Source organism: Mustela erminea, chromosome 4 (assembly GCF_009829155.1).
Source record: "Mustela erminea isolate mMusErm1 chromosome 4, mMusErm1.Pri, whole genome shotgun sequence".
In the NCBI taxonomy this organism is placed as follows: domain Eukaryota; kingdom Metazoa; phylum Chordata; class Mammalia; order Carnivora; family Mustelidae; genus Mustela; species Mustela erminea.
Window position 1 is genome coordinate 46268958 of NC_045617.1, and position 17885 is coordinate 46286842.

A 17885-nucleotide genomic window follows, 5' to 3' on the forward strand; every position below is an offset into this window, starting at 1 on the left:
TTGCTATGTCTCTGTCAAATAAACAAAATCTTAAAAAGAAAAAAAAAAAAAGGAAAGAAATTGAACATTTAATAATATAATCAGGAGACTATCAGAATTTAGCCAGTTCAGATGAAAATAATGTCTCATCGTTTGGTCATTTAAAGTCAATTATAGGGATGCCTAGGTGGCTCAGCAGGTTAAGCAGCTGCCTTCGGCTCAGGTCATGATCCCAGCGTCCTGGGATCGAGTCCCACATCGGGCTCCTTGCTTGGCAGGGAGCCTGCTTCTCCCTCTGCCTCTGCCTGCCATTCTGTCTGCCTGTGCTCGCTCTCTCTCCCTCTCTCTCTCTCTCTGATAAATAAATAAAATCTTTTAAATAAATAAATAAATAAAATCAATTATAAAGAGTTGTTGTTCTCATAATGACCTCTCTGGAATGGTTGTTTTCTACCATGACATTGTAAATATTTTATGTAGAAGTTTTAGCCATAATAAACTAGTTTGATTATTAGGATTTTTTTAAAAATAAGGTAAATACTGCCCAATCTTATACTAAATGCTTTGATCATTGAAAAGATAAAAATCAGACATGGTAAGAACAGACTTTGCACAAAAGGAGACCACTGGCCAGAAAACCTGCTTCAAAGTTCAATGCCATTAAGTTCTAAAAAGCTTATGAAATGGCAAATGAGAAACTGATTTTCTCTATCAAGATGTCCAAAATTTTTATTATAATCCCAGTGTTAGTGATGCTGTAAGAAGATATGCATCCTTATATACTGATGGAAATATAAAGTGGTGCAACTCTTGGGGAGGCAGTGTATATCAAAAACCTTAAAACATACAGTTCTTTGAGCCAGCAGTTTTCTTTTTAGAAATTTATCCCGAGCAGATAAAGGTGTGTAAAGCAAATGTGCAAGGGCATTTATTTGTTTATTTTAAATATGCATTTACTTTTTAAATTGAGATAACTAACATATCACGTTGTATTGGTTTTAGGTGTCCAGCATAATGAGTTATATATGTATATAGTGCAAAATGATTACCATAGTAAGTTAACATCCATCATCACCACATATGGTTACAGGTTTTTTTTTCTTGTGATGAGAACTTTTAAAATGGGCTCTTGGCAACTTTGAAATGTACAATATGATGTTGTTAACTGTAGTCACCATGCTGTACGTTACATCTGCAGGACTTACTTAGAAGTTTGTACCTTTTGACAACCTTCATGCTGTTTCTCCACCCTCCCCACTCCTACCCCCAACCTCAGGCAATCACCATTCTCTTCTCCTTATCTGTGAATTGTTTTTGTTTGCTTGTTTTAGAGTCCACATATAAGTGAGCTCCTATAGTAGTTCTCTTTCTCCATCTGACTTACTTCATTTAGCATAATGATCTCAAGATTCATTCCTCTTGTCACAAATATGAGGATTTCCTTCTTTTCTTACGGCTGAATAATACTCCATTGGGTGTGTGCGTGTCTCTGTTTGTTTCACATTTTCTTTATGCGTTCATCCATCGATGGACATCCACATTGTTTCCATGTCTTGGCAATTGTAGATAATACTGCACTGAACATGAGGGTCCGATATCTTCCAGATAGTGATTTCATTTCCTTTAGATGAATACCCAGAAGAGAAATTGCTGGTTCATATGGTAGTTTTATTTTTAATTTTTGAAGAATCTCCATAGTTTTTTTCATAGTGGCCGCAGCAGTTTACTTTTCTGCTAGCAGAGCACGTGGGTTCCCTTTTCTCCACATCCTTGCCAACTCTTGTTACTTCTTGTCTTTGCTAATAGCCGTTCTAGGACACAAGGTGATATCTCATGTGGTTTTGATCTGCATTTCCCTGATGATGAGTGATGTTGAGTACCTTTTCATTTACCTGTTTGCTATTTATGTATCTTCTTTGGAGAAATGTCTGTTTAGATAAGGATATTTATTTTTATTAACATTATTGCTAACATTATTTATTTATTATTAACATTATTACTGAATGTTATTTTTTCAATTAATTATACTCTGATCAGGGGCGCCTGGGTGGCTCAGTGGATTAAGCCGCTGCCTTCGGCTCAGGTCCTGATCTCAGTGTCCTGGGATCGAGCCCCGCATCGGGCTCTTTGCTCAGCGGGAGCCTGCTTCTCTCTCTCTCTCTCTCTCTCTGCCTGACTCTCCGCCTACTTGTGATCTCTCTCTCTGCCAAATAAATAAATAAAATCTTTAAAAAAAAAAAAATTATACTCTGATCATAAATGATCTTTTTTAAAGCGTATATATTCTTGAGATTCAAAACAAATATTTTAAAAGAATGATATACTTAATAAAATCGACACAAGTGTTTTACTTTAAATTATTATAATAAAAACAAAGACATTTAGAAGGTACTTGTCTCATTGTAGAAAACACAGGCTTTAAGCACTATATGTAACTTCTCAAACTCATTGCCAGAATTAAAATTTCACATCACAAAAATGTTAATAACAAATATTAACATACTTAGGTTGAACAATAAATAAAACCCTAATTTTTTTTAACCAAAAAATCATGAACTAACGAAGGAACAATAGGAAGTTAACTTTCATTTCAAAAGGAAAGGCACATCTGAACAAAACAGTAAAGCTGGTTTGTAAAAGGCAGCATTATATTCTTAGTTCTTGATCAGTCGAATGCAGTAAACTAGTCTGGAAGAGCCTAAACTGTGGCAGTAATAGTTGTAAAGCAGGGCTGATATGAAGCCCCCCCTTTAATGGAGTGTTTTGTTCCTGATGTAGATGGCTCCCAGAAGTGTGCACTAAATGTACAACTACAGAAATGTCCCAAGCTTCTGCATTCTGACACACAGGTTTCACTTTGTGCAGTCGTGGGTCATCTGGGAGCCCTTAGGCCTTGGCTATCTCTTGGAGGTGGCTCATACTGGGTAATGCAGCTCTCCACACCACAGGGACCAGTCAAGGGCTGGGCATGGTCCCACGTAGGATTAGGAGGTATGCCTCTAAGAAACGATGCCTGCCCTGTGTGCTTTGCTCCCAAGCTGGAAGAGAACCTGCTCCCTTGGGCCCCCATGGCCACCATCCACATGATGTCTAGGCTAGTCTTTAGCAAGAGAAGATAAGACCCGGAGATGCCAGAGCAAACTGCATGATCACCATCGACAAAGTCGGGACCATCAGGATGGTGAGCTCCTACACCCCACAAAAGTGGGAAACAGGTGAAGACCTACATATGGATGCCAGGAAAATGATAACCAAGAAGTCACAAATAGGCTCAGTTTAAGACAGGGTCTCCTTGGTAACCATGTGGCCTTGGGAAGAGATGAGCACTCTGGCCAGGGAGCAGCCCAGCTCCATGGAGACATCCAACAGCTCCGTGACTGTTAACATTAAAATAATGGAAGCAGAGATTCCTGAGATATGAATTTTTTTATGCCCTTTGCTTTCTTTACACAGCTTTAGATAATATGGTGCTATGAGGTAAGTCTTTATGAGAATTTTATAGTAGAAAAGCAGCATGCACAGCCTGCTCCAAGTAAGGACAACATTCCTGTGGTAACTGTGTTCTGTACCAAGTGGTGCAGTGCTGGGTTGTTGCATCTCTGGGCTTGGTCAGAGTACAGGGGTTGTTCTGGCAGTCCATCACATGCTAACACCCACAGCATATTCCTTTTCTCATTTTGTGAGATTTTGCTTGGACTTGGCCTCTTCCCCCACCCTCAGAACTGCCTCAGAATTGACCCCTTCTTTGACCGATGTATTGTCATCAAAAGTGTGTTCTTCCATATCTCAGAACAATATGCTGCCTTTCTCCCATCTTCAAAGAACATCATCAAGCATGGATCAACTTCTGTTTTGATGTTGTGTATTTTCCACTTCTCTGATTGCCTCTTTTTTGGTAAAGAGCCACAGTCTTTTAGCAAAGAAGCCCAGAAGAACCAGACAGGGGCAAACGTTGCTCTATCCCTTTCCAGGTGGCAGGTGACAGCGCTGCCTCCCAGAGCAGGGAAAGAGGATTGTGTTGGATTGGAGCAGGGCCCTGGCCACCCATTGCCCTCTCTGGAATGCAGTCTCTACTGTAATGTTATTTTATTTATTTTTAAATATTTTATTTATTTAACAGAGAGAGATCACAAGTAGGAAGAGAGGCAGGCAGAGAGAGAGGGGGAAGCAGGCTCCCTGCTGAGCAGAGAGCCCAATGTGGGACTCGATCCCAGGACCCCGAGATCATGACCTGAGCTGAAGGCAGAGGCTTAACCCTCTGAACCACCCAGGCGCCCCAAAGAGATTTTTTTTTTTTAAGATTTTATTTGTTTATTTATTTGTCAGAGATAGAGAGAGAGAGAGAGAGAAAGCACAAGCAGGCATGTAATGTTATTTTTAATAGCAAAAAAATAATAGCAAAATACATACAGAAAGTGTGTTAAAACAGTAGGCATGACATGAGATTTTTTTTACAAATTAAAATTTTCTTTAGTTTGCATTATCAAATATAGAGAGCAGTTGTAAGAATATTCATCAGAATGTTGAAAATGTTTTGACTTAAGCAGTAGGATTATAGGTGATCTTTTTAGTATTTGTCCCTCTGGATTTTAATGGTTTAATGCATTTGTTACAATGTACTTATGGATAAATTTTTCAAGTGTAAAAAGACAGCACTTTTTACTGAGTTGTTGAGCTGTAACACAAAGATACCTAAAATGTAATCTTTTCATTACTTAATCCCCAAAACCTATTGTTTCTATTAGTGTTCTTTTCAAAGTGGTACTGTTACTAGTTTATGTTGTAATTTGGTATTTGCTGTCATCTCTTAGAAGAGATGTTGTTCATGTCACCACTCAATTATGTGAAAGAATATTAGATATAACTGTATCATACAAGATAAGTTATACAGAAAAAAACTGTATTCTGATGACACTCTTTCCTCTTATTTGTAGACTCTAAGTTAATACTTAGTTGATGTAACATTATTATTCCAAAGCACTTTATTTTGTATGTAGACACCATAATTACATTCCCCTGCATTTCTGTTATGATGTCTTTATACTAGAAGACAAAAATCTATTTGGACTATTTTCTTTCTTTTTTTGGGGGGGGACTATTTTCTTATATTAGAATTTATTTTGTCATATTTATTTAAAAAAAGAGGCACAAGAATTATAATGTAGGACTATTTTGTCACAATCTTCTTACTAAAGAATTTAATTGAGCAGAATTTTTAAAACATTACTTTGCTTTCCTAATAGTGAAGCCAGACCAATTAAGAAAAGCTCATTAGAATTAGTAGATAGCTTCTTTTCTTGTGTCTTCAGCCTCTTTTTCTCTGCTGCCGTCTTCCCATTATCCTATATCATGCTTAAATTGCTTTAATTCTGGAAATAATTCCCTTGACCCTAAATTCTTTCCTCCAACAGTCCTTGTCATTCTTCTCATAAAAACATAAAAATAAAATATTCTTTGTTGGCCCCATTTCCCCTCCCACTCCCGTCTCCTTCTCATTCATTCTTTTATCTACACTCTTCCAAGGGCTACTCCACACCTGCTATTTCTGTTCTTCTTTTATTTATTCCTCAGCACACTGCCCTCCAGCTTCGGCTCTAGCATATTGAATTAAAATAGCTCTCTGAAAGGTCACCAGGAGGGAATCACCAGACCCAGTAGTTATTTGCCATTTTCTTTCTTGATTGACCTTTCTCTGTTTATCACTACTTCTTCCCTTTGGTTCCATGGTACCATACTTTTCTTGCTTCTCCTACCTCTTTGACCATTTTTTACTTAGCCATCTTCCCCTATATCACATTCTTCTGCAATAAGCAGAATAACCTTAAATGTTTTTCTTCATTTGGGTTCTCTCCTTTAGCCACTCACCAAATAGTGTTAGCAACCCACATGACCTAAATACAACTACAGGTTTTTAAATTCCAGATCTTTATCTCTTTATCTCTGACCGGGATTTCTAGGCTGAGTTCCAGATATGTATATCTAACTACCTTCTTGGCACTGGCCCCTGAGCAGCACATAGGCAGAAGGGACAGAGCTCGTAAGTTCAAAAATTGAACTCCTGTTTTCCTTGCAAACTTTTTCCTAGTCATCCAAACAAGAAAATGTATAATAATTCTTGACTTTTTCCTCACCCAATCTATGCATTTAATCACTAAGACCTGTTGATTTTTATCTCTTAAATATTTCCTCCCTCTTAACTTGCTTCCCTCTTGGATTGTTGCAATATCCTCTCAGTAATTGCAATGACTTCCTAACTTACCTACATACCACCAGCCTCCAACTCTCAAATCTACTCCCCACACTGCTCTCTGAATTTAGAATCTTTCAGCAGCCAGCTGTTACCTGTAATAAATTATAATTATATAATTTTATAATTATAAGGCTTATAATTTTAGTTTTATTTATGTATATACTTATATGTATATAAAAATATATATATATAGTTACTGTTAGTATGTAGTATGTGTGTGTGTGTGTGTGTATATATATATATATATATATATATATATATATATATATATAGTTACTGTTAGTATGTAGTAGAAGTCCCTGCATGATCTTGTCCCAACTCTTCCCCAGTATCAACAACAGTCTAATGCCTACAGTTTCACATGTGTTCTGTGTTCTCCCTCCTGTTACATTCTGGGAGGTTTGGTATACAAATGGAGCTTGTATTCTGGGTCTTTACTGACCCAATACTTGACTTGAGTGAGCCATTTCTTTCAGGAAATCCTCTGTATCAGTCTCTGTTTTTGGGGGGATTTTTTGTTGTTGTTGTTTTCTCTTACACTGCTCAGATTCCACAGAAAAGATTTTTTTCAGTCTCTCTCTTGATATTAGCTTTCTTTTCTTTTTTTTTCTAGATTTTATTTATTTATTTGAGAGAGAGAGAGAGAGCACAAGCAGGGTGAGGAGCAGAGGGAGAAGCAGATGCCCCGAAGAGCAAGGAACCCATTGAAGGGCTCAAACCCAGGAGTCTGGGATCCTGACCTGAGCCCAAAGCAGATGCTTAACCAACTGATTGAGCCACCCAGGTGCCCCTGATAGTAGCTTTCTGCTAGAATGAGCTTTTGTCATTATTCTTTGAGCCAAGTAGGGGAAGATTGGGGGTCCACCATATTGAGTGTATAAACTTGCATTTAATCTCTTTTTCAAGTATGGCATCCTTGCACCCAATTATTCCCGATGCCTTACACTTATGCCTGTTGTCTTAAAATCCAGATGTCCTTTCTAGAAAATAAATTTCCCAGTTTTTTAAATAAACCTCCAGAGTGTGGAGGGTCAGCCGTCTGCTAGAAGGTGAGGAAAATGAATCTGCGTTATAATTAGTTCTCACCAGATTTTTGAGCAGCCCCCTGGTTTTCACCTCTTCTTCATCCACACTTTCAGAAGTGCTTGGTGCCTCCTATAGCCAGGCCTTTTGAGAGTTCTGCTTTCTCAATCCGATTGCTTCTTAGCATTCCCCATGGCTGTCAGGAAGTCAGCTTTTTCACATCTAATGTCTGTTGCCATTTGCCCATCTGCCTTCTAGCTTCTAAAATGCTATCCTCTTCTGGCTCCTTTATCTTTTTTTTTTTTTTTTTTTTTTTTTTGGTAATCTTCATTCTGTGTTTTAGTAAAGTTTATTGGGGGGAGGGAAAACTAAATTGTGTGTTCGGTCCCTCATTTTGACCAGTCCTCCCTGCCTCCACGTCTTTGCACATGCTCACCCTACCGGAGGTCCTGGACCTCTTCTGTTAATCCTTTGATACCATGCTCGGGTGACATGTACTTCTAATACTGTGGCCCCTGATTCAACAAAGTTACTCCTGCTCCCCTTGCTTCTAGTTCTGTCTGATCTATTTAGTTAGTAGCACATGAGGATTATAATTATTTGATTACATGTAAGTCTCCTTTGCTAGTTATACATAGTCATTCCAATCAGATTTAACAAATTGCTGCATTAGTAGAGGTCATTCTTTGATCAGTGTTAAATAATAAATACTCTAAAAGTCATAGCACGAAGAAACTTCAGCTTGCCTCTGTCTGCTTTCCTAAAAATTTATCTTTCAATCTCAAAACAAAAATTACTTTGAAACAATTTATTGTGAAACTTGCGTTTTTATAGAATATTGTTTTGCCACATTTATTTCCTTGACTGTAGATTTAAATTTTAAATCAAAGTCATACCAGGAAGTAGGACTAGGACATGTGCAAGAATCATGCTCAAATTAACTATTTGGTAGTGCTAAAATTATATTTTTGATTTTTATTAACTAATTCTATGGAGAGAAGTTTATGTCCTCATGAGATGTTATGGAATATTCATTTAAATAGAAGCCTCTGACATCCAATGTAGACAGAGATTTACTTTCTCTAATTTGAGGAAATGTGTACAAACTTAAAACATCTTGGCTTTTAATGCAGAATGATCCAGCGTAACCATATAAAGATGTCACCACATTATAGTTTGGATCTCCTGAAATATTTTACTCTGTTCTTAAATGCCCAGTTCTATTTAAAATCAAAATGATAATACACAGTGATTGCTGATAATACTTTACCTTTGGTTCTTCAGCTGGATAGATCTTATGGTTCTGGTAGAATTTATTGAGACCCTTAAGATGATAGCATCTCAGGGTTAGAAGAGAGCTTAGAGTCCCCCAAACCCAAACTTCAGGCCAGTTTACTTCAAAAAGCCTGAGGTTGAAATAGCTTGAGCTACTATTAGTGAGTAACTACTTATCTAGTGACCGGATGCTCATGCCTTTCTAAAATCCTCTTTTCTTCTGTTTAACTGCTCTTGTGAGTCTGTCTTGATATAAGTGACAAACCATTCTGATCCTGTTTCTGCATAGATCAGCCATAGTTTTACACAGGCTCTCCTTTCATTTTATTTATTACTATTTTTTTGCGTATAGTTGACATATAGTGTTGTGAGTGTCAGGTGTACAACAGAGTGGTTCAATAACCCTATATCTGGGGCGCCTGGGTGGCTCAGTGGGTTAAGCCGCTGCCTTCGGCTCAGGTCATGATCTCGGGGTCCTGGGATCGAGTCCCGCATCGGGCTCTCTGCTAAGCAGGGAGCCTGCTTCCCTCTCTCTCTCTCTCTCTGCCTGCCTCTCCAACTACTTGTGATTTCTCTCTGTCAAATAAATAAATAAAATCTTTAAAGAAAAAAAATAACCCTATATCTTACACTGTGATCACCACAAGTATAGCTACCGTCTGTCACCACACAACACTGTTGCATTACTATTGACTCTTTCTTACACTGTGCCTTTTATCCCTGTGACTTCCTCATTCTATAACCGGAAGCCTGTATCTCCTACTGCCGTCCCCCCATTTTGCCCATCCTTCCTCTCTGGCAACGATTAGTTTGTTAATTCTCTGTATTTATAGATTAGTTCTGCTTTTTCTTTGTTTATTCATTCTGTTTAAAGTTTTTATTTATTTATTTAATACAGAGAGAGCGAGAGCACGCACAAGCAAGGGGAGCGAGCAGCAGGCAGAGGGAGAAATAGATTCACAGGGAGCCCAACGTGGGGCGTGATCCCAGGACCCTGGAATCATGACCTGAGCTGAAGGCATGCTTAACTGACTGAGCCACCAGGCGCCCCTATTCATTTATTTTTTTAGATGCCACACATAAATATTTGTCTTTCTCTGTCTGACTTTCTTCACTTAGCCTAATGTCTTGTAGGTCCATATGTGTCGTAAATGGCAAGATCTCATTATGGCATTGTGTGTGTGTGTGTGTACATACACACAGCGCATCATCTTTATCTATTCACCTCTCAGTGGACACTTTGGCTGCTTCCGTATCTTAGCTATTGTAAATAATGCTGCAGTAAACGTAGGGGTACATATATCTTTTTGAATTAGTGTTTTCATTTGTTTGCCGATATATCCAATAAGGGGTTAACATCCAAAATATGGAAAGAACTTATACAACTCAACACCAAAAAACAAATAATCTAATTAGAAATAGGCAGAGGACCTGACTATGCATCTTTGCAAAGAAGACACAGATGGCCAACAGATACATGAAAAGATGTTCAACATCACTCATCATTAGGGAAATGCAAATCAAAGCCATAATGAGATATAACCTTATGTCTGTCAGATTGGATAAAATAAAATAAAATAAAAATAAAAAAGACAAGAAATAACAAGTGTTGGCAAATATGTGAAGAAAAAGGAACCCTTAGGCACTGTTGCTGGGAATACAAATTGGCATGCCATTGGGGAAAACAATATGGAAATTCCCCCCAAACTTAAAAATAGAAATACCATATCATTCAATAATTTCACTGCTAGGTATTTCCCAAAAGAAAACAGGCTTTCATTTTAAATAATGTATAGAAGAGTAGCTTCTACATAATGCATATGACTCGCCACAGTTCATAATTTATTGTAATGCTGGCTCAAAATTGCAAGCATTTTATTTTCATGTTTTACATTGTTTCTAAATTTAAAAAATGCAAGCGACACACAGGTCTTCAGTAATTATCATTTATCATGATCTTATTTATGACCACCACATTCTACAAGAAAGACACAACGAACCAAAAGATTGAAAGGAACAAACATACCGATGGTAAAATGCTCATTCATCTTCGGCACTTGGCATATATAACACTTTATCATTGTGTTGTTCATCAAACTATTCTGAGTCTATTTTTTTTAAAACCAAATATGAGTGTTTAAAGTTTAACTAAGCTTTGCTACCTAGGTGAGGGATCTAGGAACCATTATAGGTTCCTGGCGTTTTTTTTTTTTTTTTTTTTTTTTTTTGAGGAGTAAAATGTAGATGCAGCTGGAAAGTACTGCAGGAGGGTACAAAGTTTTATTTCAGACATGAGCCAATAAAGTTCAGCTATATAATTATGTTTAAAAGCAAGAAAACCATTCTGTGGTCTATGAAAGCTTATATGTTCAAGTAATAAAAGTAGAACTGGAAGTTTCTATGAACCTGGGCCATGATAAGGAAAAACTATCTTTATGTAGGTAAATTTTACACTAATTTTGTCTAGCCCCTTTGGGACCCACCCCTGATTATTATAGGTAGGAAGCCAATTAAAAGATGCATAACACCAGATTTTAATAGCTATTAACTGTCACTTTTTCAGATCAACGATTAAAAGGTTAAATACCAGATTGTATTGAAAACATCATTATGACCACCACTAATATCAGCAAGCATTTACTGTGTGCTCGCTTTGTATAGAGGGATCAGTAATAGGTTTCTGAGTCCCTAGAGTAATTAGGTGGAAGAATATAATAGCACTTAGTACTGTTTTATCTCACACAGTACAACTATTTTACAAATGAGGGAACTGGTATACAAAATAATTTCTCTAGGGGCACCTGGGTGGCCCCAGTTAAGCATCTGGCCTTCGGGCTTAGGTCATGATCCTGGGGTCCTAGGATTGAGCCCTGGTGGTTGGTTGGGCTCTCAGCAGGGAGTCTGCTACTCCCTCTCTCTCTGCCCCTCCCCCTGGCTTGTGCTCTCTCCCTCTCACTCATTCTCTCTCAAATGAATGAATAAAACCTTAAAAAAATTTTTTTCTCTAAATTCATCCACCTAGTAAACAGGCTGAGCTGGACTCCACATAAGAATGCAAACCCCATGCTCTTATTCATTAAATCACCACATTAAGTCACAGAATCTTTTTGGAAAGTGATCAGGAATAGTAGTGAGTTGCTATCCTAAAATACTGATGTCAGTAGCCTGAGAATTTCACCTCCCCTCTAAGCACGGGGTCAGCCAACCGCAGGTTCCCTTTCTGTACCAGTTACCCTGTTGTGCGACGGGTTCAAGATGTGAATAAAGATTCCAGGTGTCAAGTTTGGCAGGATCTGATTCAGGTTTACTCAAGGCTATTTCTTACCTGTTTCAGGAACAGCGTCTGTGGCAGTAGCTGGCATCCTTGCGGCTCTTCGAATAACCAAGAACAAACTGTCTGATCAAACAGTACTGTTTCAAGGAGCTGGAGAGGTACCTGCTTATCCAAGACTTACATTTCCTTAAATTAATGAATAGAGTTTATCTTAATTAATTAATTAATTTGACATATCTTTCAGATTTTTAGTGTTTTGCAACTATAGGTTTGTTTGTTTGTTTTTAAGATTTTATTTATTTATTTGACAGAGATCACAAGTAGGCAGACAGGCAGGCAGAGAGAGGGGAAGAAGGTTCCCTCCTGAGCAGAGACCCCGATTCAGGGCTCGATCCCAGGACCCTGGGATCATGACCTGAGCTGAAAGCAGAGGCTTTAACCCACTGAGCTACCCAGATGCCCCCAGCTATAGGTTTTTTGAAAGATTCCCCAGTTACTTATTAAGGCATATTCATTTGTCTTAGGAGGCTTTAGTATAGAAGTATAGTGATACTTTCCACAATCTTATATTTCTAGAGATTATCAAAACAAAAGACCATGCCACCATGGCGTGGTCTTTTATTTTGCATATTTTGCAGGAACAAAAAGTTTACATTTTGTGATTATGTATAAAAGCCTGTAAGTAGGGGCACCTGGGTGATTCAGTGGGTTAAGCCTCTGCCTTTGGCTCAGGTCATGAACTCCGGGTCCTGGGATCAAGTCCTGCATTGGGCTGTCTGCTCAGTGGGGAGCCTGCTTCCCCCTCGCTCTCTCTCTGCCTGCCTCTCTGCCAACTTGTAATCTCTGTCTGTCAGATAAATAAATAAAACTTTAAAAAAAAAAAAGCCTGGAAGTATTTAAGATATTATATCTGACACTTTTAGTATCCTCTGGAGGCACCTATGAGAGTTTTCTTAATTTGATTCACAAGCCAGTGTGCACATATATAACTACATACAAGTTTTTAAGAAAAAAAATATTTGAATTGGAGACTTGTTGTGCATTGTTCCCATGCAAAAGAAGCAAAACATTTACAATTGCTGGAAGGAGATGGCAGGGACGCAAAAGTGGGCTGTTTTTTGTTCTCTTTTGTTATGAGTTAATCATTTGAAAGAAGAAAACTAGACTCCAGTGATAATTCACCCCCTAAAATAGAAATTAAAATGTCGGGGCGCCTGGGTGACTCAGTGGGTTAAGCCTCTGCCTTCGGCTCAGGTCATGATCCCAGCATCCTGGGATCGAGCCCCGCATAGGGCTCTCTGCTCAGCGGAGAGCCTGCTTCCTCCTTCTCTCTCTGCCTGCCTCTCTGCCTACTTGTGATCTCTGTCAGATAAATAAATAAAATCTTTAAAAAAAAAAAAAAAAAGAAATTAAAATGTCAATTGAGTTTGAGCTTCTTGTGAGAAAGCTGCCCAAATCTGTTTAGAATTATAGAATATAATGAATGGAGAAATACTTTTGTGTTATATAAGAAGCTTCAGATTTTTAAATTAAATATGATTAAATGTATTATACTGGTAGAAATTGTGTATATTGTGTTAGTTTTGATTTAGTTCTTAAAATGAAATACGCAAAGCTAAATCTTAAATGCCAAGATATACATGTCAAAGTATTCAGAACGTAAATTACAAGTTCATTTTCACATCAAAATAAAAATCAAGGCTAAATTACATCTTATTAAAATTCGAGGGGTTTTTTTGCTTACTTTTTTGTTGTTTGTTTGTTTTTGAGTTTTTTATTTGTGTGGCTGTTACATGCTGTATTTACTTTTAGTCAACTTATTTGAGTTCAAATTCTTTGAATTTCCAAAGGGTTTTTGATGAATGGTACAGGCCACTTCTTGATACTCAGCAGGGCAGAGGTATTCATGGTTGGATGATTCAAAACTGGTGCTTGTTTGTCCCTGAAAAGGTTTTGGATGTTCACAGATTATCACAAAATTTATCAAATACCAAAGAAGTTGATTCCTTTAATCTTGCAAGAGATTTCACAGTACTTTCTTTGTCCAAATTAACAGAATAAATAAATGCTTGGGGACAGAGAATTTATGTGTTTTATTCTGTTGCCTAATTGGTCAAGTTCCCATCCAAATGACCAGGCTTCATTCTTCAAATTCAATTAGAGGAGCTGGAGCCCAACAATAAACAATACAGTCCAATAAGCAAGGCTGACCAGGCCATTCTTTTAAGCTCAATATTTTCTCATTAGAGCAAATCTTAATTGCATTAACAGGATTAAAGTAATGACAGTCAAGGATATCACTGGTTTATCTGTAGCTAAAGAGCAAACCACATAATAGTGGTTCTGTTGTGATAAGAAGAGTAAAAAATTGTTCATTAGCTTACTCCAAAATGTGACAAAAATACTTTGCTCTCAGTATAAATGAAGGAATATAGCTTTTTAAGTCAGTGGAACCATTTTGTTCTTTCTTATTAACAAAGATAAAATGGAGGGAAATGTAACTCTTGGTAAGTTATTATGTGGAACAACTTTTCCAAGTTTTGTTTTCATAATGTCCTTCTCAGGCTGCCTTAGGGATTGCACACCTGATTGTAATGGCCATGCAAAAAGAAGGTTTACCAAAAGAGAAAGCCATGAAGAAGATATGGTTGGTTGACTCAAAAGGATTAATAGTTAAGGTAAGAATTTGACATTTCCAACTGAAGAAAAATTAATGTGCTATTCTGGGTGCCCATCTCAAAGATTATCACTACTTCCACTCATCTTACCCCCAACACTGTGTTAAAAGGCTAGCCATTTTACATGAATGACCATGTCATACAGTGATATTGATACTCTTCTGAAAAAAAAGACCGGCTCAGCTACAGAAGCAGCCTGTGAAGTATGGGGGCCCCTTACAATTCTATAGGTTGGCAGTGCATTTGAATTAGTTTCCAGATGAGGCAGTTTGTTGCTGAAACACCTAGGTTAGCTCCTTTTATTAAAGGCTGTCTGTCAAATTGCACACTAGCTAGGAAAAAAAAAGAACAGATAATGAAATAGCTACTCTTTTGCCTGCTATTTTCTCTGGAATAAATTCTTGAGGGTTTGAATGGAAATTCTGAGAATGATTTTAATAAGTGGGCTGTTCAGTGTTAACTACAAGGTGGTTCCCCAGCTCTAATAAAGATAACAGGACCTTCTTCCTAGGTTATTGTGAGAACCAAGTAAGACTAGGTAGGTTGGGGCGCCTGGGTGGCTCAGTGGGTTAAAGCCTCTGCCTTCAGCTCAGGTCATGATCCCAGGATCCTCGGATCAAGCCCCACATCTGGCTCTCTGCTTAGCGGCGAGCCTGCTTCCTCCTCTCTCTCTCTGCCTGCCTCTCTGCCTACTTGTGGTCTCTGTCAAATAAATAAATAAAATCTTAAAAAAAAAAAAAAAGACTAGGTAGGTTGACCATATTGCTATATAGTTATACGGCATTCATATTACTTATACATTAATATTACTTCTAGTGATAAGGCATTAATATTACTGCACATTAAGTGCTCTTCCTTAAACTGCCAGAAAAAAAACTCGTGAATTCCCTTTCTGCCTGAAGGTGAATATGTAAAATAACCAGTGATCAGCATAGACTTCTGGAATTTAGTATAGAAGCAAATGTGAAGGTGTACAAACTTTCTGGAAAACTGGCTTTTGTGTATCCAAGACCTTTAAAAATTTATGCTTCTGAGCCAATAGTTTCCATTGTAAGAATTTTTTTTTTTAAGATTTCATTTATTTATTTATTTGACAGGTAGAGATCACAAGTAGGCAGAGAGAGAGAGAGAGAGGGAAGCAGGCTCCCCACTGAGCAGAGAGCCCGATGCGGGGCTCGATCCCAGGACCCCGAGATCATGACCTGGGCCAAAGGCAGTGGCTTAACCCACTGAGCCACCCAGGCGCCCCGTAAGAATATATTTTATAGAAATAGAGATGTACACAATGTTTTATGTTTTTTTTTCTTTTCATTTTTTAAGTTTTCATTTAAATTCTAGTTAGTTAACACTCAATGTAATAGTAGTTTTGGGTGTACAGTGTAGTGATTCAACACTTACATATACCTTTACTCATCACAAGTACACTCCGGAATCCCCATTATCTGTATCACCCATCCCTCACCCACCTCCCCTGTAGTAGCCATCAGTTTGTTCTCTGTAGTTAAGAGTCTCTGTCTTGGTTTGCTTCTCTGTCTCTCTTTTTTTTTTTTCCTTAAATTTCTCTCTTTTTTGTTTCTTAAATTACACACAAGTGAAATCATATGGTATTTGTCTTTCTCCAACTTACTTATTTCACTTAGCATAATAACTGTTTAGCTCCATCCATGTTGTTGCAAATGGTAAGATTTCATCCTTTCTAATGGCTGAATAATATTCCATTCCATATACATATACATATATTTTTTTTAAAGAACTATGACATTAAAGACTTACTAATATAATGTTAGATGAAAGAAGGAAAACACCATGTTATATCTTATTATTTTATATTTTAAAAATTGAGTTGTAGGGTCTCTTGCATGGCTCAGGTGGTTAAGCAGCTGTCTCTCGATTTCAGCTTAGGTCATATCTCAGGGATTGAGCCCCATGTCAGTCTCCATGGTCAGTGGGGAGTCTGCTTCAGATTCTGTCTCTCCCTCTTCCTTTGCCTTTTCCCTATGTCTGCTTGCATGTGTGCATACTCTCTCTCTCTAATAAATAATAAATCTAAAAAACATTGAGATGCATATAAAATTATGGAAGTAAATTTATAAAATATATATTAGCTTAAAACATATTATTTTAATGCCTTTCTGTATATTCCAAATTCTCCTAAGCAATTATGTTCTTTTAAAGCTAGAAAAAAGGTTTTAAACTAATATAGACAAATTTTGCCTTAATAAAGAGTATATGCATAACTTTCTGTGGCAAATGAGTATAAGAAAGTAAGATAAGACAGGCAGTACTTTCACAATATCTCCCGAGAATCAAATAATAATCATCTTATTAATTTTATTAACTTGAAATGTAATTTTTTATAATATAAGAAAAGCATAAAGTTTAAAATTTTTTGGCTTAAAACTGCTATAGCTTTGAAGAATCATCATAAATAGAGAGAGAAAGTTATACATTTTGAGCACACAACTTATATCATGATCATGAAATGAGATTTGCTGAATGAAATTGCCTCTTGGTCAGGCATCGTACTAGACTCTAGGACTTAGTAAATCCCTTGGTCTCAGGAGGCCCACAAACTAGTGGGAAGAAATCAATCTGAAAGTTACGTCTCTATATGAAAGTGTTATAGAAATACATTCTTGCTACCAGGGGTGCCCTGGAAATGAAGTTCCCAGCTGCACTGATGAGAAGAATGGACCTGCAGAGGAGGGTTCCTAGAAAAGGTGTTTCTTTACCTCAGTTTGAAAGGAAGAGTTAGGAGTTCTTGAGTCTCCACAGATGTTTTAAATGTCTCCTATCTGGAAGTGAGACAAGGGAAGTATTATGGAAATTTCACTAGGAGATCTTGGCTGAACCTGTGATCATGTCTTTCATCTCTCTGTGTCTTCAAAGCCTTGCATAGTGTCTAGCACATAACTGGCAATACATATTTTGTTAATAAATGGTTGATGAATGGCCTTCCAGGCAGAGGAAGAGTATTTGCTAAAGAGGATATTTCACTATAAAAGACATTCAGGGCTTAGATTTGAAAGGAAGCAGATGACTGACCAGTGACAAAGGCTCTTCTAAATCCTGACAATGAACAATTGAAGAAACTTATGCAGAGGGGGTTAGTCTCTTGTCACTCTAGGCATTGTGGAGGATGGATTGAAATGAGGGCAAACGGAGTAAAGGAAACTAGTTACAAAGCTGTTGTAGTAATAAAAATTCATTGGTGCCTGAAATAAAGCAGTGATTATGGGGGGTAAGTGAAAGACATTTTATTCAGTAGATGTTTAGTAAACAGGATTGGCATACTTAGTAACCACTAAATATGGAGGGAGGAATAGGGTAGGGTGGTATAGACAGGAATCTAGCAGGACTCCTTGAGTGTCTGGATAAATGATGTGGTTATTACTATAGAAAAGGA

The 17885-nt window shown here is 37.5% G+C and overlaps 1 protein-coding gene across 1 annotated transcript in view; it reads left to right on the forward strand.

Moving 5' to 3' along the window:
- Positions 1 to 17885, forward strand: part of ME1 (malic enzyme 1) — a 184344-nt gene that overhangs the window by 137662 nt on the left and 28797 nt on the right. Inside the window, exons 8-9 of the mRNA XM_032339159.1 lie at positions 11862 to 11959; positions 14366 to 14479. Coding sequence (XP_032195050.1) covers positions 11862 to 11959; positions 14366 to 14479 — 212 coding nt within the window. The remainder of the gene's footprint in view (positions 1 to 11861; positions 11960 to 14365; positions 14480 to 17885) is intronic.